The sequence below is a fragment of the Oratosquilla oratoria genome, chromosome 23, assembly GCF_046742065.1.
Source record: "Oratosquilla oratoria isolate Oo_2021 chromosome 23, ASM4674206v1, whole genome shotgun sequence".
Lineage (NCBI taxonomy): Eukaryota > Metazoa > Arthropoda > Malacostraca > Stomatopoda > Squillidae > Oratosquilla > Oratosquilla oratoria.
Genome location: NC_134799.1, coordinates 1,862,341 through 1,884,840, shown reverse-complemented (window position 1 = coordinate 1,884,840; position 22,500 = coordinate 1,862,341). Strand labels below are relative to the sequence as shown.

At 41.6% G+C, this 22,500-nt stretch overlaps 1 protein-coding gene across 3 annotated transcripts in view; it reads left to right on the top strand.

Annotated features, from left to right (window-relative positions):
- The window catches only part of LOC143037857 (regulator of G-protein signaling 7-like), a 192,063-nt gene that overhangs the window by 149,380 nt on the left and 20,183 nt on the right, over positions 1-22,500 (top strand). For 2 of the 3 annotated variants that reach the window (XR_012967525.1, XM_076206439.1), the window contains exons 8-12: positions 3,648-3,874; positions 8,339-8,452; positions 9,241-9,366; positions 12,028-12,214; positions 13,737-13,829. Coding sequence is in view for 2 of the 3 variants with exons in the window: in XM_076206439.1 (XP_076062554.1) it covers positions 3,648-3,874; positions 8,339-8,452; positions 9,241-9,366; positions 12,028-12,214; positions 13,737-13,829 (747 nt within the window). In the remaining variant the exon portion in view is untranslated. Of the gene's footprint in view, positions 1-3,647; positions 3,875-8,338; positions 8,453-9,240; positions 9,367-12,027; positions 12,215-13,736; positions 13,830-20,341; positions 20,756-22,500 lie in introns of those variants that run through there. The other variant, XM_076206440.1, reaches the window with a different exon arrangement.

The window sequence follows — 22,500 nt, the reverse complement described above, 5'->3', positions numbered from 1 at the left end:
TAATAGGAAGAGTAGGAGGAGGAAAAGGAGGAGGAGGAAGAGGAGGAGGAGGAGGAGGGGGAAGAGGAGGATGAGGATATGAGGTATTTTGTTGGCAATTACCACCGCTTCTATCCTTAGGGGAAAAGCGTAATCGTAGAAACGATAAAGGAGAGATATTTCATGATGGCGGGAGAGGACGGAGAGATAGGAGAATATAATAAAAGTGATGAGCATTTTCCTCCCTTTTTTTTTTGAGTGGAAATTAGTCTCCAATCATAAAAGAGTGTCACGTGACTCTGGTCCATAGGGATGTGACTTAATTGACTAAATTATTGACTGAATGAAATTTATGCAGTCAATATCGTGAACGGAGAGGGAAGGGGAGGGCAAGGGAGGGCAAGGGAGGGGAAGGGAGGGGATAGGGGAGGAGGAGAGGAGGAAGAGGAGGGAGAGGAAGAAGGAAAGACAGGGAACGACGAAAAACGGGAAAAGGAAAAACGAGAGGGTAAAGTTCTGAGAATCGGGAGGAGAAGTTGGTAGAGAAGGAGGAGGAGGGAAGGAGAAGAGGAGGAAGGTGGAGGAAAATGAAGAGAAGAAGGAGGAGGAGGGGGACGAAGTCGAGTAGGAGAAGAAGAAATACAATGAGGGAGAACAGGAGGTTATAGAATAAGACCGAGGACGAAGAAGTGGAGTACAAATAGAAATACGAAGAAAAGGCAGGGCGTGGTGAGCGAGAGGCAGACGAAGAAAACAAAGAGAAGAATGAGCAGGAAAATGAGGAGGAAGATTATGAGAAGAAGAAGAAGGAGGAGGAGGAGGAGGAGGAGGAGAAGGAGGAGGAGGACGAAAGCGATGAGAATTAAGTACAGAAAGGAGAAGAAAAAAGAAAAGGGTCAGAAGATGTATGTACTTACCCCGGCCGCAACCCACCTTACAAAAGGGGTTGGCGGTGGTAGTCGTTTCAATACACATCCACATTCACACCAACTAACCCCACCCTTCCCAACTCAGTACTATGTGGGATGAAGGGCATCCTAACCCTCCACCCCCATCCCGCTCATCCACCGTTCTGGTTTACCTCCCTACCGTAGCCACAGTCCACATCCACTCACGCATTACGCAAGCGATGCGGGGAACCTCCCTTAGGGCCGCGACTTCCAATCGTCCATTTACAGTCTCTCTCTCCACACTTTTCCATATTTTGCTCTCTATTTCTCTTTCCCCTGCTCTTTTGATACACTGTGCATTCAGTGTTCTTGTCAACCTATCATCTTATCCTAGATCTTTTTCTCGAAGCGGGTGATATAATTTAAATGATCAACATTCTTTTTAAGTGCAGATGATGAGTGAGATTGATAGTCGGAAGAAAGGGCGAGGGGAAGGGAATAGAAAATTGGATAGATAAAACTGGGAAAAGAGGAAATGGGTGAATGGTCAGAGAAAATGGCTTTTAATGGGTAAAAACGACAAGTCCTTTCATATCCTCACATTCGTATAAAACCATCCGACTGCACTCCAAGCCAAGTTTCCTACAGAATGGACACCTGGTCTTGTCCTCTCTTAGCTAGTGGTAACTTAATGGGCGTTTTGGAACTTGGTATCTAGTATTGGTATCTCCGGTTCAGTTATGACTCCCAAAATAAACATAATTCACATTACATCCGCTCTCTCTTCTTCCACTCTTCTCATCAGGAAGAACGTTCTCGAACTTGTAGAATACTTTTTCTGTTTCCCTATGTTTTTTTCGTTGTCGAAAGCAATGGACAGAGTAAGTTTCCACAAGTTATTTACTGGCCAAACGTTTCGCTGTTGTTTTACAGCAATGACAAAGGCCGAGTGACAAATTTCGTGCGGATTCCTCAGTCGCAACTGAGCCCAACGATAGGGATGCTGATTGGTTTACGCCAGCCAATCAGCAACAGGCCCTGGTTCCCGGGGCGAATAGGCTGGGTTTGGTGACCTCCCCCCACCCACACACCATCACCGTGCCCATACCTCAGCTCGGAGGGTGAATGCCCGGATATATACCAGACCTCTGTAACGAAAGCGACACCTTTCTCACTTTTTGAAATCCACGGTAGACGAACTCGACCGCGTTGCATAAAGCCTTCTCGACAACGGTTACTCTTATCGTCGCGTCGCGTCGCCAAGGTAACAAGAAACGCCATTGACCGTTGGTGCCTGCAGGACGGCAGCGCGCCTCACGAGGGGAAAAAGATCATCCTTCTCTTCAACAAGGGTTACATGAACACAGAGTAAAAAAGAAGAAGAAAAAAAAAAGTAGCCTTTCACAGTATCATCAGGACACGTGTCATGCACACCAAGGACGCAAAAATCGATCCCCGTCATTTACTTTAAGAATAAAAAGTTCAACACTTGATGCGGAAGTGGCCCTTCCAAAAGCGGCGACCACTTCCAGAGGCATGGTGTGAAATACAAGATCCTGTGCCCAGTGAATTGATCTCACCAGTCTTATATTGGTGTGACCACGCTTCTCTCCTTGAAGGTGCCGTATACCAGTATAATGTGAGAGAGTACAGAGCCTGCTGCGTCAGCAACTCCTCCAATATGTTTCCACTTTTGTTGGTGACGATGACTACAAGGGCCTACGTCACAACTAGGCCCCATGTATCCTAAAAATCAAGTAAACGACCAACGTTACGCAGGAATCCTTGCTACCGCCTTCCATGGTCAGGAGAACTGTAAAACGTGTCTTTACCCGCACAGTCGCCCGCCACTAATGTTCATGCTGAACAAGTTTTCCTAGAACTGGAGCTTGTTGCTGATTGGCTAACGCAAGCCAATCAGCAGCCCCGTCGCTTGACTCCGTTACGACTCGGAAATCAGTTCGCCAATAAGCAGGAGAGGTTACTTTGTGAGTCCTTCTGTGGGTATAGACACACAAATTTTTTATGCATTTTTCATTCTTACTTTGGCAATGTTGTAGAGCAACAATGAAACGTAAGGTCAATAAACGAATTTTGGAAACTTAATCTGTCCACTGCTTTCGACCACGAAGAAAAAGATCGGGTATTGCCCCTGGGATAACCTAATAAGGTGTTTTTGAGAGAGGTTCTCTTCTCAAAACAACAATATGATAATAGTAATAATGATAATATAAATAGTAATGCTATTGGTGATAATAATAATGATAATATAAACAGTAATAATATTGGTGATAATAGTAATAATATTGATAAATAATAATAATAATGATAATGATAATAATAATAATAACAATAATAATAATAATAATAACAATAATGAAAATAATAAAAATAATAAAATCAATAATAATAATGATAATAATAGCAATAACAATAATAATAATAATGACAATAATGATAATGACAATTATAATAATAACAATAATAATAATAATAATAATAACAATAATAATAATAATGATAATAATAATAATAATAATAACAATAATAATAGCAACAATAATAACAATTACAACAACAACAATAACAACAATAATAATAATAATAACAATAACAATAATAATAACAATAATCATGATAACAATGATAATAATAACAATGATAACATCATTATGATTATAATAACAGTGATGATGGTGGTAGTGGTCGTGACGATAATTGAGTTGCGACACAAATCAGAAAACAAAAGACAAGCTAACCTTCCTTCTCCCTTTCCAGCCTGGTTGTGTTAACACCACAGAGATCGACATCAAGAAGGCATGTCGGATGAACAAGCCGATCAAGTCGACGAGACATTTGGCCCACGCGGTGGCGGGTGGCCGGATATCCCCGTCCGTGTCTGAGGCGGACCTGACCAACCCCATCGAGACCCTGGAGCAGGAGGTCGACATCCTCAAGCAGAAGATCGACCGCGCCAACTTCAAAGTATCCAAAGCAGCTGAGGCGTAAGTTCTTGTGGTTCTGGACCGTATTTCCAAGCGTCATTCCGAACGCGCCCAACATTTTTTGTTTTTTGTTTTGTTTTTTACCTGATGCATGGTAGGCTTTGCTTGACATTGTCCAGGATCCAGGAATCTTCGCCAAAGGCCTCTATCCCGCAAGTCCTCATCTCTAATTATCTTTTGCAATTTAAAAAAAAAAAAAAAAAAAAAAAAAAAAAAAAAAAAAATACTCCTTCCATACGTCCGACATGCATTTCAAAAATGATAAATGGAAACCATACATTCTAGCCTGTCCGCTTCATGTAACCAGATTTTGGGAATGGGGCATGAATAACCTAAAAATTTAATAGTACGACCCTGTGTCTTCTTCCTGTCCCAAGCTTTACGTAGATGTCCCCCCCACCCCTACAAATTGCTTCTACTATCCTGTGTGTGTGTGTGTGTGTGTGTGTGTATAACTCCTTTACTTCTAAAGTGCCTTTCTTATTCTGTGTGTGCATCCCCTTCCCTCCTAAAGCACAGTCGACGCCAAAAGCCAAATAACCCTTGCCGCACTTTTCTGGCGTCGTCTCCAAATGGCTGAAGTTAATATGGTTATTCCTGGTAGAAAACAAGATGAAAAAAAAAAAAAAAGAATCTTGGCATACCATCTTGTTTATGCTGTCTTAAATTTGCACTTTAGAAAGAAAATAATAAAGCCATAAGAACAATGAGTAGAGGATAGATTGTGGAAAACTAGTTTTCTTAGACGCCAGGCTCCTTCCAACGCAAGCTCAGTTTCTTCTAGTCATCGGTTAGACGGGCAAGTTTCCAAAGAATGGATTGTTGTTAACTTTAAATCAGACAAAAAAAAAAAAAAAAAAAAAGTTACATACAGCACAGGCTCGGCGTCTTGTAGACTCGTGATGGACAGCTAATACTCTCCCGGATAAGAGCTCAGAGCTCATATTTATCCGATCTATGGGTGATGCTGTGGCCTTACACACACCAAAAAAAAAAAAAAAAAAAAAAAAAATCCTTGCCCACGAGAGTTGGAGTGCCGGCTCGTAGTGCAACGATGGTGGAATTGTTTCATCCCTGGACGGGAATCGACCTCGGACCACTGGATTAGAATTTGAGAACGGTGCCACTGCGGCGTCGAGCCGCTGTGCATGACGCTAGCATATTCCGTCGAATAGTTACGATACGGATGAGACTTTTACTATATGTTATAAGAAAAAAATAATTCACTTTCGGACATCCAAAATACACGCTACTAAAAACTCCTTCATAAGTCCTGAATACAACGAAAGACCCCGAAAACGGATTTTTAGGGTGAGCGGATTAGAGCGTCGGCACCTGCGGCGGAAGTCGAGGAGTCGGTTGGATATCGCGATGAAAAGATAAACAAACAAATTAGAAAAATGAGTATTCGAAGCGGTATCATCTTACATATTTCCCTCTTGATCTCGATTTCATATATACACATTTGGTCTCCCTCCGGATAAGTTTATGCAACTGATTAAAACCAATTTTGATCAACCCGTTCAGGAGTCACCATATTCCATATTCATCACAGCTGTCATTCGACAATCATATACATACGCAGCCAACCCCATCCAAATTGATGACGACATTCCCTCCAGTAACAAACCAGGCTACTTTATTCATATCCACGGCAGCCCCCTCAGTCGTGAAAAGGTTAAAAGTCTGGTAACTAAAGCATGCTAAGAGCCCCACTTTGTAGGTGGCCAGAGACGCAAGCATCCGGAAACTGGCCGTGGAATAAAACAAAGGGGGGGGGGCCCACAGGTCCCCCTCCCACCTCCCTACCCCGGCTCGTTCCCTCTCGTCGGGGGGAGGGGGGAGGGGGAAGGGGGGAAGGGGTGGGGTTATCCTTACACAGACGCACACAAAATGCTTTGTTGGCTTTCCCTTTCCGAGCTGCAGGCAGGCAGGGCTTGGCACCCTGAACCCCTTTAATACGGTGACGTCACGTGGCTGTATGCAACTCAGATTCAAACGAATTCGGGTTTTGATGGATTGCGGAGCCTATCTGGTCTCGAGTGCCCAGCCCATTCCTCCCCCCCCACCCTCGCAACTGACTCGAATCCTCTGGTGTCCGGCTCTGTATTGAAGCGGTCAAATATCCGCCGTGTAGAATTCTCGACTGGATTCTAATGTTTCTGTAGAAAGCGTCAGTCGCCTGCGGTCACCCTACCCACCATCCAGGTTTCTTTCACTGTCCCTCCAATAACGACTTCCCCCAATGATCTAACCAAAGCTGAACGGCAGCGTACCCCTTTGCTGTCAAAGGACACTTTTCCTGTTGCATTAGCTGCAGCCTGATCATTACATTCATCCCCATAAACGAACCCCAACCCCGCTAATCGATACCAAAGAGATTATGGCCTAGTTTGTCAACTTCTTTCGTATCCAATGAAGAAACTTCACTTCCTCAGTCTGCGGCGAGGTTCTTCAATTCGTCTCCGTACTGTAGCGAAACGTTTAACTAACGGCCACGCAGAGATGGGATCTCAATTCATCGAGAAATCAGCAAACTTCATAGCCTTTGTAATGGATATCGCCTTTCTGTCCCATTCAGCAGAGCTTGCAACCAAGCCAGCACAAAACCGATGACTCATATCACCATATTGTACGGGTTGCAACGCTGTGCTGAACTACAATACGTCGGTGGGTTATGCCGTGGCCTTTTATTCTGACAAAGAAACTATTTCATTCATCTCCCTGGCACTCTTTCATTAACCTAAACGCAAACTAAGACGCAGGCGACATTGGCGACACAGCACAGAGCGAAGACAGACTTCTTGTTGCTGAATTGAACTACAGTTTGAACTTCTCTCACTTGAAATGCTAAGGTAGTACATCTAAAATCATTTAAAGTGAGAGAGAAGTTCAAACTATACTTTAATTCAGCAACAGAAAGTCTGCCTGAGCTCTGTGGTGCGTCTTTTGTGTCGCCTGCGTTTCAGTTTGCGCTTTGGCTTAAGGAAGAGGTTAACAACAAATGATCTAGAAGTACAACAGTACAAGACACACACAGTGTCACCCTTAACGACTTTGTTCTGACTTCATACGACTTCATTCATCTCAAGATGAATCTCTGGGGCTGTTTGTTTTGGTAGAAGACAGGTCTATGTAGTTGTAGTTCTATCTTTGTGCTGGATGGTGACCTGAACGCTGTTGTTCTTTGTGCGGATCTTGCTTCCTCTTAGGAGGGACTTTTCTGTGGGGCGATCAAGGGTGAAATATTAAATTTGATGATCTGTCTTAAGCTTGTTATGTGATAGGGAAATTAATAATAATAATAATAATAATAATAATAATAATAATAATAATATAACAATGATAATAATAATAATGATAATGATGATAATGATAATATTAATAATAATAATGATAATAATAATAACAATAACAATAATAATAATGATAATAATAATAATAATGATAATAACATAAAAACCTAAGAATGAAGGAGACTACAAGAGACCATAAGGCCTACACTAGGCAGCTCCGTATCCATCACCACCTGTCATCCCCATCCATAAAGTTGTCTAACCGCTTCTTAAAACAACCGATAGTTTCAGCGCTCACTACATGGTTACTAAGTCTATTCCATTCGTTGACCACCTTATTAGTAAACCAATTCTTTCCCATTTCCTACTTAAATCTAAACTTGTCCAATCTAAATCCATTACTACGAGTCCTGCCCTGTTGCCTTAACATGATGACCTTGTTTGCGTCACCCTTGTTAAAGCCTTTGATCCACTTGAACACCTCTACGTGAATGTTGAAAATTAATGAGGGAGGGGAATGGAGTGATAAAGGTTAAAAGCCATTGGTCTAAGGGCATTTGTAGTTCAGTGCTTACATCTCTCACAAATTGCTCGAAGAGGGGGTTCGCACGGTCAAACGGTCTGTCGAACGCGGTTCGACAGACACGTGTTTAAAGTGATGTGTGAACGTGTGAACGGGGTATTTGGGGTTTAACCAACGTGTTCGACAACCAAATACCCCGTTCACACACCACTTTAAACACGTGTCTGTCGAACCCCTTCTAACAACACAGCCTCCCTCATTTACCCTAAGGCCTAAGTGTTCACGCCACCATTCTTCTAAGGCCATGGCGAATTCCTTTATGTGTTCAATATTTTCGGTACTTGGTGTCTTCTTTGAGGCCCGAAATGGTCACCTGAAATGTTCAGGAATCGCTTTATGTGACCATAGATGTAGGAAGACAGTACACAGTACACAGAATAACTTTCAAACTGGCTTTTGAACTACTAGTCTTACATTCTTGAAGACATTTGGAGATTGCTCTCCAGAAAAAAAAGGGGAGAAACAAAAACAACAGAATTGTAATTTTTACCAGGCTTTTGTGACAATTTATATCGTTATTAGTGTCTGGGTTAGGATGTGTGGGCTGTCTTATCTGGGCTAATTCTGGTCCCCGTCTCTCCTCAGGTTCATCAGCTACTGGGAACAGTACCTGGAGTACGACCCTTTCATCACGCCCATCGACCCGCCCAACCCTTGGGTACACGACAACCCCGACTACTGGGAAGCGGAAAAATTTGCGTAAATATCGACGTCCATCTCCCTGTATACAGACACTTTACACGTATATTAAACACGTGCACACGTGACACACACACACACACACACACACATATATATATATATATATATACTTCTACCTTTATGCTTATTACTACAATCATCATTCTACCTTCAACTTTCATTTTCTCTACATTCTTTATGTGTTATATTTTCCTCTTCTCACCTGAACATCGACATTTCCATTGAGATTGCCTAGTTCTTACTCTTTTGAATAATAGTCTCCAATTTTGCTGCAATCAGTATGTCTAAATCAATGCAAGATATTTTCACTTTTTCTAATCAATATCTGTGTGTGTGTGTGTGTGTGTGTGTGTGTGTGTGTGTGTGTGTGTGTGTGTGTACGAATGTGTCTATGCTTGAGTTAGAGTTCTCGCCTGCCACTACGGCGGTTCAGGATCGAATCCCGCCCAGGGCTGAAATAATTTCAGTATCGCTGCGCTGCGGAGTGTTACTCCAACTCTCGTGGGCAGGGAGTTGGGGTGTGTGTGTGTGTGCGTGTAAGGTCACAGAATAAATCTCAAACTGGCTCTGAGCTCTCATTCGAGAAGTTAATAACTGTCAATCACGAGTCGAACACGTGATCCAAGACCATGGTGAATCACGTGCTTGTACGCGTGACTTTGCATGAATATGTGTGTGTGTGTGTGTGTGTGTGTGTGTGTGTTCGCGAACGTTTGTATAATCGGGTGAAGAACGCACTTCAACCCCCCAGGCGAATATAACTTACTTCATCTGTCCTTCTTCAGGAGAGAGATCCCGGCCAAGCGAGTTCGGCGGTGGGGCTTCAGCGTCCACGAACTCCTCAAAGACCCGTTGGGGCGTGAGCAGTTCATCAAGTTTTTGGAAAAGGAATTCAGCGCCGAGAACCTCATGTAAGTACTGCTTCTATACTCTTCCTTCGTCACCACCTCCTGCAGGAGGCACAGGACTGTGAGGAACATAGATACCCAACGCTTTGTCTCCCCTCGTTAGGCTGGGTGATTGTGTAGGAGGGCGAAGCTTTATATTATATATATATATATATATATAATATATATATATATATACACATATATATATACATATATGTATATATATATATGTGTGTTTTTAGAAGCTCTGCCAAGGGATTCGAACCTTCACCCGTGCGTCCATAATCACGAGGTCAAGACGCTAGCAACCGTGCTACGTGTGATGATTCAAAAGGACTGTCCCTGACCACGCTTCACGTAACATAGGAAGATCTAATCTCATTTTTCTCCAATCCCCGTATTAGGCGAGGCCTCCGACAACTTGTCATTTTCATCCAATACCCGTATTAGGCGAGCCCTCCGACAACTTGTCGGAGGGCTCGCCTAATACGGGGATTGGATGAAAATGAGACTAGATCTTCTGATGTTACGTGAAGCGTGGTCGGGGACTTGTACAGTCCTTTTGAACCATCACACGTAGCTCGGTTGCTAGTGTCTTGACTTCGTGATTATGGACGCACGGATCAGGGTTCGAATCCCATGGCAGAGCTTCTGAAAATGTTCAATCTGTCTTTAACAAACACAACATATATATATATATATATATATATAATATATATATATATATATATATATATATATATATATATATATATGATAGCACCTCATCCGTATGGTCAAGCTGATTACACCGATTCCAGGCTTTATTCACAACCACAGTCATTCCAACATACCAAAACCTTCACATGGACCACTTCTCACTATACATACAACCTTACCAAAGCGAATTAAACCACCAAGGGGAGTTACAGAAGTTGTATTATCCCTCAGGGGATAGGCCAGTCCTGGAATGGACCATTAAGGCTGATCTACACATATGGCATCTACACATGGTGCCTCAGGTTAGGATGGGCTGGTAAGCTGTCTGTGTCAAGCCCATTAATCCCGCTATGATGAGTGGTGTAGACAAGCCACAAATACACCAATCAAGGCCTGTGGTGAATCTGAGACGGGCTCTTTGTGGAAAGGCCCGAAACATTCTTTTCCTTTCCCAGGACGAACGACTGTTCTTTCTATCGGCGGAGCTAAAGAGATTCAGAATGAATATAATGACTTCATCCGAGGTGAGGAGACCGCCCAGTGATGGGACGAGTGGTAAGAGTTACATATGTTACTGGTCGGGCCACAACAATAGGGACCGTTTCCATAGAGATATAGAATAGGGTACATCACGTCGTATTACTCAGGTAGATGAGCGTATGGTGTAGATGAGTTTAAAGCATACTCTCGTCTTCGTCTTTCACATTGCAATATGTACTCCTACAGAGGTGTATGACTATAGTTGACCACTGCCCGACTCAGGACGCGATTGCTTTCTAGGGAGACTTCAATGCGGTTGACGACACCGGGAATATGTGCAGGTTCGCGTGGTCCTGGAATCAGGAAAATTAACAGTTCTCTTTTTCTGGATTTTTGCAAAGTACAAAAAGATGAGGATTGCTGACTCCTGGTTCCAGAGATGAAGATGAAAGCCACACGGATGGCATTGGTATAATAATACCGAAGGGGAGGATAAGGAGATCAATCACATAATTGTTATCACGCGTTAGCTGATCTCACAGAGCATTAGTGTTTATCGCAGTGCGGACTTCTTTAGGTGGGACTGGTCATAAAAATGGTTGTAGGACAACTGCACCCGGACAACCGCCCCCGGGACAATTGCCAATCTGACCAACTTAATCTACAGGGTGTCCATAAAGTCTGGGTACATGGTCAAAAATACATAATTCTTAAAACAAAACAATTTTATTCAAATTTAATGTTGACGAATAAAGTTTTCAATATGATTTCCATCATTTTCAATGCATGATTTAATGCGTTTTACAAAATTCAGGTGGGCTCGATGAAATGGGCTCTCATTGCCGTCCAATTTCCCGGCGGCAGTAAAACAAAAAGGTTGCCGATGCGGGTGTCAAAAGTTAAATTCTTCCGCAATTTTACAGTAAGACCATCCTTCTCGTCCACTTAAGAGTACCAAATCGATTCGTTCTTCTTTAGAAAAGGCCATCTTCATTATGAGGAGGAAAAATAATAAAAATAAATAAATGGTAAAATCTCCTATGTACCCAGACTTTATGGACACCTTGTAGATTAACCTAACCTTTCCCTCCAACTAGGTAGCTTAGCCCGTAGCTTTCTCCAGTAACCTTTCAGTCGAGAAAGTACCAAAGCTGAATAGAATTATTTAGCGTTAACTAGAACAAAACAAAACATACCTCTCGGTGAGGAGGGAAATCAATCGAGTTCACTTTACGGTCCAATATGTACTTTATTTCTCTCTGGCTGACAGGAGATCGTTTTATTCATCTTAGGATAACATTTTGTGCACAAAAGACTTAACTGGGTTTATTGGCTTTCCATAATCTGAATAGAACAGTTTAATGTTAGCCACAATAAAGTCTGTTAAATATGTTACCTTAGTGGGAAGGGTTAAAGAACGCACGACGTCATTTCGTGATGTCTTCTTTCAAGTCTCTACCTTGTGGTCATCTCAGAAGCTCCTCATCCTCTCTCTTCTTACAGGTTCCTTACGGCCGTGCAGGACCTGAAGGCGCTCCCGCAGAAGGACGTGTCTTCCAAAGTGGAGGCCATCTGGGAGGAGTTCCTGGCCCCCAACGCCCCAGTGCCCGTCAACATCGACTCGAAGTCCATGAACGTCACCAAGAAGAACATGAACAATCCCGACCGGTGGACTTTCGACGCAGCAGCGGTACGGACAGATCCCTCAGAAGGGGTCGGGGGTGAAGGAGGGAAACTTCCTTGGAATGGAAAGGGCCGGGAGAAGAGAGGGAATAAAGAGGGAATGGGTAAAGAGGAGCAGAAGAGAGGTAGACAGAGAGCGAGGACGGGGAGAGAGGAGTGAGTGGACTACATAGGACAGAACACGCGCTCACACAGAATCTGTTTTTGTGAGAGGGATGGGGGAAGAGGTCTGTTGGAAAATGAAATAATAGTTGTGTATAAAAGGGGACTATTGCCACTAAGCACTTTAAGATGTAATTATTAGAAAGAGAATAAGGAAGAATGGGTAAATAGGAGCAGAAGAGAACTAGACAGAGGGAAGGAAGGGAGAGGGGAGTGGATTAATAGGAGAAGAGAGGTAGGCAGAGAGGGGGGAAGGGAAGAGGAAAAAGGGAAAGGGATATGATTAAGTAGAAAGAAGACAAGGAGGAAAGGAAGGCAGGGAGGAGACAAGATGGGGAAAGAGGAGGGGATATAATGAATTAGAAAGAAGCCAAGGGATAAATAAAGGTATATACGTAAGGATGAATAAATGGGAGGATGATGGAGGGAAAGAGAGATTGAGGGGAGTATAAGATGCAACAGACAAGGTCTAACAGCCTAACAAGTATTGCCGTTCATGTGTCATAGACTTGAACCACGATCATTCCGTTTTCTGGTTGGGCAATTCTCTTTTACTGTTGTTTTTTTTTCTTTTCTTTTTTTTTTTTTTACCTAAAAGTATCGTCAATGCTGTTCAGATGCCTAGTTTTAAGAAGATTACTCATTCAGAGTAGATTTATTTGCTTCTTAGAAGGTAGATGTAGACAAGAGGATGAGGATATGTAGGAAAAATTAACAAATGCTGTCAATTCCTCAGTACATCTTTTTTAAGTTATATCACGATTGGATGCATGAGAATATAATTCAAATTGGCTGCATAGGCATATATTTACATTATCTACACGGGTTCCATTTTTACTTTCTTTATTCATACACTGATATTCTATAACTTAAAAAAAATAACGAAATTATACGTGACGACCGGCAAAGTTTCAAACATACCCTGGATTTCTAGGGGGGCAACTGACCCTTACTTGCCTCAACCCACTCCGGATCTTTTTGACTGGAAAAAAAAATGTCCGGAGCAATTGTCTGCCTCCCCATGATTCCGTTGAGGAATTGTCCGTATTGTGGTCATGGGTTTTCGAGGTGGGCCAGGGTTATGGAGGCTGTTGTCTTTTAGCAGAAAAGCTAAGGACCAGCACAGGCTACAACTAGTCACGAAACAGTTTACAAAGTCAGAGATACTCATAAACCCCTTTTCTCTTCCATGACAACTCGGCAATGTGGGAACTGGTGCAACATGACTTCGGTTGGGCTAATGTGACCTGGCATGATGCTTCGTGACCTGGCATGATGCTCCGTGACCTGGCGTGGCGTGCCACGGCTTCATGTGCTTTGTCGTGACCTGGGACTCTTCAACTGACCTCGCCTGACCTGGCATGCAGGCCCACCTATACCATTTGATGAAGTCGGATTCCTATTCGCGTTACCTGCGCTCCGACATGTATAAAGAGTTCCTCAGCGGCAGTAAGAAGAAGGTACCGTGTCTGTGTTTGCATGTATGCATGCATGTCCGCGTAGAGTAACCGTTCGTGCGAATGTCAACATGTGTGGGACTAAAACTGTACTCGTGTATTCGCGTTATGCACGTACACACGTATGTGTAAATGCGTGTTGATATTTGGAATTTGCACCAGTGAGTGAGACTTGAAGTAAACAACTGAGTGTTAACATCCGTTTCTTTCTACTCAGAGGGTGTGTGTGTACCTATGCGATTAAATGTTCCGTACAGTGTAGGATAACTTCTTTCTGTACCTTTAAATATGCCCACTGACCCACACTAAATAACTATTATTAAATCAAATCCTTAGAGAAATTTTCAATCCCTTTGATTAACTAAGTCAACATGCATTATGACGTGTGTGTGTGTGTGTGTGTGTGTGTGTGTGTGTGTGTGTGTCTGTGTGCGTGTGTTTGTTTGTTTATCTACTTATATTTGAAGGGAACTACGCTCGTAGGGTTCTGGCATGTATAAAAAGTTCTTCATCGGCAATGAACATAGCTCGTTTTAAGCCCGGGTCGATAATGAGCCTCGTGCAGCGCTGAATGAGGCAGAGTTGGTAGTGTGGACACTCGACGACGCTGCGCTCAACACTGCCATCTGCCTCATGCAGCTCTGCACGAAGCTCATTGTGGACTCGGCCTTAAATCCTTATGATTCTTCTCTTCCCTATTTCCAAAATAAAACCGAGGACTACACGATCACTTTTTTTTTTATCTACCGGGCACCAGTCATTCAATGTTTTGATCACATTTTTTTTAATGGTCAAAGCCAGTTTTGCTATTTGGCATATCATTTCTTCAAAATATTGGCTCTTTCACCCACTGATTAACTGTTTTATTCATTGTTATATACTTACTCTGTTGGTCTTCGGGACACTTGGTGATCGTTAACCGCTTTTGAAGAGACTCGTCATGTTTGTCGTCACGTGGCACCTCCTCCTACTGCCTTGGTTCATTTCTCTCCATCCACTACTACATGTAAAAATGTATTGCCCCATGATTCCTCACTCTCATCTGTCTTCCACGCCTCTCATTTCACCTCCACAGTATCAAAATCTCCCATCAGACTTATAATTTTGCTCTTTTTCAATATTGATCCGCTGCAGTTATCATTCTTTGTCATCTGCCTCATTTCGTGCTCTCGCTTTTTGGCGGAATACGTGCCACTGCGAAGTTTCTTCTCCAATTCTTTCTGTTATAATTTCAATAAACAATATTTCGGCCATTACGTCTTCTATATCTACTTCCACTGATTTATTTATTTACTTATTTAGGTGTTTATTTATTTGTTTATTTATTTGTTGATCTACTTATATATTTATTTATCCATTTATTCATTTATCAATTTTTATTTTATTTACTTTCAATTCATTGTTACCATTCTCTTTTTTCTTTTCATTTTCGGTTCTTTTGTCATATGTTAGACTGTCTTTCACACAGCCAGATATAGATATTTCCATGAGCTTGGGTTTTAAACAAAGCACATCATGTCTTTTTTCTCCTTTAGGTAGTTATCTAGCTCTAATCTTGTTGAAATTAATCACTATATCAACGCAAGCTACTTCCACTTGTTTAAGTTAGTTTCCTCTTTTCTTTTCCTCGTCTTTCTTCTTTTTTCTCGTTTCTTTTCATATTGAAACGTTCTTGATCTATTCTTTATTTGTTAGTTTCCATTCCTATTACCTATCGGATTCATCGTGCTTGTTTTATTGTCGTTTTCCGTGCACCTCCTTGCATATATTTCCCTAACTGTAGTTTCATTATCGCAATATGTATTAAAGAAACTATATTTGTATAGTCATGTAACCTTTTCTTAAGCTATCCTTCCTGGTTCTGAATTCTCTGACACTTAAAACTTGGACTATATCAACTTCTAAGCTTCTCCAGGAGTTTAAGAAACTCTATGGAAAACTGCGTTTCTTGACATCCTCCAAACAAGTTGTCTTTTTCAATTTGTTCTCATGACCTCGCGACTCTATACTGCACTAAGCCAAGAGATCTTCTTTGTTAGTTTTAGTTATTCCATTTAATGACCTAAATGACCTGAATACTACTACAATGTCACCTCTGTCTAGCTTTTCTTTCAATGATGAAGGGTCTAATTCTTCCGTTCTCTTTTCGTATGTTTTGTCTCCAAGACTAGGAACCAAGTAGATCACTGCCCTATAGGAGGCGTATAAAAACAGAGTGGCAACCCCGCTATTTTCACTGGTTTCGAATTAAACACGGATCGTGATTGGCAGACTTTTCTGTATATATCCGTGTTTAACTCGAAAACGGTAAAAGTTGGCAGGGATGCCCCTCTGTTTCTGGACGCCTCACTCTAGGTGGAGGTCACATCATCTCCGCATATTCTTTTCTAGGGTGGATGGAGGATCTTATAATTTATTTATATATTTTTTTCATTCATTTTTTCATCTGCTCATCCATGTGATGAAAAACTGATTTTATATTCGTCAGTAGTCTGTTTCACTCTCAATTTTTTTTTTTTTTTTTTTTTTTTTTTGCTTTCGTAACTGATTCATTTCCCATTGAATTAATTATTTACGGCCTTTTTTAATTTTTACCCATTTTCCAATAGTTTTTTTATTATTTTGTACTAAAATTCAATTTTCACGACTGGTCCCATACATATATACTGTCTACAAACTGGTACAACAATCTGTAGCGTCCCCAAATCTTTATTCTCCTCACGATCTTTGCTTCGCTTGAAATCAAGTTAATGTAGTCTGTCATGCCTTTCATCATGGCTTATATATATATATATATATATATATATATATATATAACAAGAACATTACTAGTGCCAGAACCAAACCTTGTAGAACTCCACTAGTCAATGCAGTCTCGCCCGATATTTCGTTCTCTGTTACTGTTCTCATGTATCGGCCTTTTATGAAATATCATATCCATTTAATTAACTTACTCCCGAAAACTCCAATATACTCCAATTTCCACAAAAACCGACTATGAGGTACCATGTCAAATACCTTCTCTAGATTCAAATACACACAGCAAACCCGATCCTCTCCTGCAGTAGTCTTGAGTAAAGCTTAACAGGTTCCATACACATGATCTCCCAATTCTAAAACCGATTTGCTTATCTGCCGAAATGGTATTAATCGTAGACATTTGCTGAGGATGCGATTTTGCTTTGGTTGTTTTGACTGAGCGTTTTGTTTAACTTAGCACATCCCTATTTAAACGCCTCTTGTTACGTGTACCATAAGCGATTGACATTTTATATATATAATCTTGAGTATCTCTACTCTAAGAGTATGTGTTTGTGTATGTGTGTGTGTTTGTGTGTTTATGTTTGTGAGTGTCTGTGTGTGGGGGGTCTGTGGTTAAGAACTAATGGTGTGTGTGTGTGTGTGTGTGTGTGTGTGTGTGTGTGTGTGTGTGTGTGTGTGTGTGTGTGTGTGTGTGTGTGTCAGTAAGTTTAACTAAGAGTCTCCCTTCTTATCCCTGCCTAATATATGTCTGTCAATCCCCTGTACATTAGCTTCATTAGCTTATTGGGCCTTGACAATACCCTGAAGAACCACTCCAGTAGCTGAGTAGTACAAATCCACTGCCATTCCTAAACGAACATGTATATAATTGTTTCGTTTTTTTTTTTTAACAGACATGTGCATATTTGTGATATTCCACTGATATACATGAAAAATGAACAATTATATCTGCATACTCACTAATATTGATACCTCTGTTTAGGGCCACGAACACTACGCATATAGCTACGCTATAACTCTAAATCAAATCATAATACATTCCAAGTAAAATATAGCATTTTTTTTTTGTTTCTTCTATGTGTTGGATTAGAAGTGCGTAATCATAAGTGTGTAGTTAGCGTGAAAGAGCTTATCATCCCTTGCTTTGACCTCACCGTCAACGTAGACCAGGTAGTTATTACGTCGAGATCATCTACCAAAATTGTAAGCAACTAGGATATGATAAAGTCGTTTTCACAGTCGTTGGGATTTGTTTGAAACGATGTCGAAAACACGGGGAAACCAACTTCATCCTTACCAATCCCCCGCTGTTTGACTGGAGGGGGGGGGGGATGAGTGGGAGTTGGGTGGTAATCTTAGGTGGATCCTGAAATCCACGTAGGAATGTGTTCGTTTGCGTGCTCACCACTTTCAGGTGCGCGCATATTTTGAAGAAGTTAGTGGCTGTAGCTATTGAAAGATTGGAAGTTGTTCATGCAAACCCCACACACTGTGAAGACGATCCAAGGTGGTATGAAATGAAGTGGAATCTTCCTGTGCTCAAACGAGGAGACACGGAAGGCGAAATAAACCCAGACTCTAAGCCGAGAATCCCCGGAACTCTTAAGTCAAGGGAGCCGCCCGTCCACCAGGCTTGTCTATTATCGAAACTCGCTTACATATCCGTCACTTCGCTAACGAGAAGATGATGCCTCACACTCCGTGGTCAAGCTCTACCGAGGCTATTACAGCCTAAAGGTGGCGGCATACTAGGCATTTTCTCGCTAGCATGCTACTTGCTTTTTCTACCTCGTTTGAGTACAAATTACGTCGGTTAAAATATTCTAGACTTCCGTAAGAACATCTCAATAATGTATCTAACATTCTTATAGGTTTAAATTCTCTTGGTTTGTCATTCAGCTTCTTACTATATAACGGAAAAGTAATTTGACATTTAGATGTTTGATAAACAATAGATCATAACCGAAGTCGTTTCTACTCAAAACGAAGTAGCAAAAGCAAGTAGCATGCTAGCGAGAAATGTCTAGTGTGCCGCCACCTTTAGTTGTGTTTCTGACAGTTTTGGTCACGTGACCCCTGGAGCCCAACTGGGGCCTCGGCGCTGAGTGAAGAAGATGAGGCAAAGTCCGTCGTCCGACGCTGGCCAGGAGTCAAAACCTCCGAAGTGCCTTTTGATCTCAAAAGTAAACTTCGTTAACCTTTCCGGCTCTGTCTTGGGGGGACCATTTCACATGATTTACTCTGGTTAGTGCCAGAGGGTTTATTAATTTAATTAATTTATTTGTCTATTTGTTTGCTGATTTAGTAAGCGAAGAGATAGGTAAGCGTGTGGTGAAGTGGAAGGAGGTTTCTTCAAGGTTAACGTGGAAGAAGATGAAATTCGGAAGGGAGATGTGGGTCTTTATAAGTGCATATGGGGCTGGTAGTGACAAGAGTGTAGAGGAAAGGGAGGATTTTTGGATATATTTAAATGAATGCATAGAGAGTTTTGGGAGAAATCTCATGTAGTGGTATTGGGAGATTTCAATTCTAGAGTAGAGGATGAACCAGATGACGGAGTGGCTGGGAAGTGTGGAGAGCCGAGTAAAAATCGTAGGAGAGGCTGGAGGAAGTGGATAGCTTTAGGTATTTGGTGTCGCATGTGGCAGGAAAGGGAGGAGTGGAGGTGGATGTAAAATGTAGATTGAGAGAAGCAAGTAAATGCCTTGGGGGATCAAAACGTGTCATGAGAAATAGGCATCTAGGAATTGATGCAAAGAAAGACTACATGAAAGGGTGATTGAGCCGACAACATTGTATGGGGCGGAGACTTAGAATTTAAGAGAGGCAGAGAGGAAACGTTTGAATGTGTTCGAGATGAAATGTCTGAGAAGTATGGTAGGAGTTACAAGGTTGGATAGAGTGAGAAACGAGGAGGTGAGAAGGAGAGCGGGAGTGGAGAAGATGACAGATGGTGCTGGTGAAAGAGTATTAGGACGGTTTGGACATATGGAAAGACTGGGTGAAGAAAGATTAGTAAAAGAGGTGTGGAAGGCAGAGGTGGGGGAGGGGAGTGAATTTGAGGAGACAACCGAGGATGAGATGGATGGATGGGGTGAAGGGGGCGTTGAGAAAGAGGAGAATGTCTGTTGAGCAAGGAGGGGAGAAGGCATGAGATAGGGATGAGTGGAAAGTAGCTGTATATAGATTATACTATTATGCAAGGAAGGGATGGGCCGGGGATGAGGGGTAGGGGTGTTTATGTGTGAATAATATATTGACACAGCCTAAGGGGATTTCTCTCCGTCTTCTCTTTTTCAACACGAGGGGACGGAGAGAGAGGAGGTCGCCGATTAAATGAAGTGGCCTTGCTGTGGATATACTGTGTCTTGCTACATTGCTTCTTACCCAGGACAGTGAGCGGAATACAGGGATGACCCATCATCCATGAGGAGCTAAGATGAGAGGGGGGGAGGGTGGTGAAGGGGAATGGAATGGGTGGGACTAGGTACGTGACTTTGACTTGGCAACCTTCCTTATGAAGGGGAAAAAGCTCTTGATATATAGATAGAATCCTAATTTCATTCCATTCAGTTCTTATCAATTATTCATCTACTCGCTTATTCATTTATTCATTTTATCTACTTTAATTTAATTTATAATTTCTTTGTATATTTAGCTATTTATTTTTTATCTATTTATCTATCTATTCAACTATTTATTTATTCATTCATTTATTCATCTATTCATTTATTTATCATTATTCTATACAGAGGACAGGATGGAGTCGGAGCTAACGAGCCCAGAACCATCCAGATTCATTCATTCGCCCGGATCACCTGCGGTCGATCGTGATGATGACGATGCCGCGGGAGGCTGTCCAGAACATTCCGGGGAGAGGCTCTTACGTCATATCTTACGTCATCCATTACGTCGTTCATTTACGTCGTGGAGGAAAATATTTCATGGATGAGTTTCTTCACTTCTCTCTTTCCAACTCCCTCTCACTCTCACTCTCTTTCTCTCTATGAGAAGTGCGGCGACCACCCAAAGAGAAATAGTGTGGGTAATAAATGATCGAAAAAAAAATCCCGTCTTTGCAGCCAACATTTAAGGCAATAGAAGTTCGTGCACACACTACACCATATCACAAATAAAAGAGAAGTAAATAAAATATTACAGAACCAATCTGCTCCCGTGTTTCACAACCTAACACAGCTCCCAAGTTGACGTCATGTCTGATCACAAATGCAACTCAAGGTTCCAAGTAGGTTCCGAGGCGTGGCGTCGCGTTCGAATCGAGCAAATGGCGGTGACTTCGACTCGCCTTCGAAATCGAGCAAAGGTCTCGATCTCAATCGAATCTGAGCTTTGAGTTCTTCGTCTGTTCTCTTCGTTTGGCTGCAACCTAGCGTCGTATGACCCAAGACCTCAAGGTCACGTGATTGATGTCCTGCCACTTGGCCAAGGAACGTCGTCATGATTCAAAGTTCTTCACGCGACGCGAAGAGAGACCATTTCCCCCCTTTCTATTCTGGTTGCTGCCATACTATCACACGTCAGTAGCGAGATGACACATTACACTGGACATTTTCTTGTGCAAATGTTTTGTATGGCCGTTGGCGTTAGCGGAGAGAAATGAGACAGTTTTGGTTACCTAAAAGGGTTATCACACTGGGTAATTTTTACTCCCACGTCCTACCGCCAACCTCCATTTGAATAACTAAAATATGACTTTGCTTATAGAAATATAGACATCTCTAAGAACCTTTTAACAGTATATCTAACATTTGTATAGGTATACAATCTCTTAGTTCATCGCTCACCTATGACGGAAAGATAATTTAACATTTGTAGATTTGAAAACTAGAATAGTGTAACCGAAGTCGTTTTTACTCAAACGAATTCTCAATTGTCGGCGCTGGTTAAGCTCGTGGAAGCCAAATGTGACAACTCTTTGGGCACTACCTGGCAAATCGAGACCAATTTTTTTTTTTTTTTTTTTTTTTTTTTTTAACGTTACTCGAGGAACGCGATTCAACTAAGAACCTAGCAGACCAGGAACCAGAACTGGAGAGCACCAGTGAGCTCTGAACGAAACTGGGTGTGATTGCGAGGGAACTCACCGGGGAAGAAAACAAATCAGAACGCGAAAAAATAAAATCAAGTGAAATAAGTGTATGAAACAAAATCTGAAGATGTGTGTGTGTGTGTGTGTGTGTGTGTTATGTGTGTGTGTGTATGTGTTTATCTAGCTGTAGTATACAGGATAATAGCTATGCTCGTAGGATCCCGTCAATATTTTCCCAATGGCCAATTCTATCATATTGACTATTTTTTTTCCTTCATCGAACCTGTTCCAGGAATCAGAAATCCTGTACGAAAAATTATATTCTTTGATGTCCTTCATACATCTAGCGTTTTATAATTTCATCTTATGGCTTCTGGATTTTCATTGTTTCCTTGCTAAATAATTTACTTGATCTGAAAAGCTGCTATTAGATCACCTTCCTTTCTTACTTCTTCTAACGATGGCTGACCTAGAATATTCATCCTCTCTACACACAAACTGAAGTTATCTTAGTTGCAGCTCTTCGGATTTCATCTATCTTGTTTATATGACTTTTTTTTCTCTTTTTATGTCGATAACACTAAAACATACTTCAGTCTATGGCTAATCAGGGACTCGATGTTTGTCTTGATGTTTTTGTTCTTTTCATATGTTTCATATGTTTCTTTCCATGACCACAACTCCCAAATCTCTCTTAATTTCTATTTGTAATTAAATTGTTACATATTCTATAGAGCAGTGATGGCGTAATTTTACGTATTCCCATGTCCAATATCTTGTATTCTTCACAATGATATTCATTTCCATTCCTAGACCCACCCATATGCCCTATCCAGACCATCTTCTAAAAGCTTACAACCA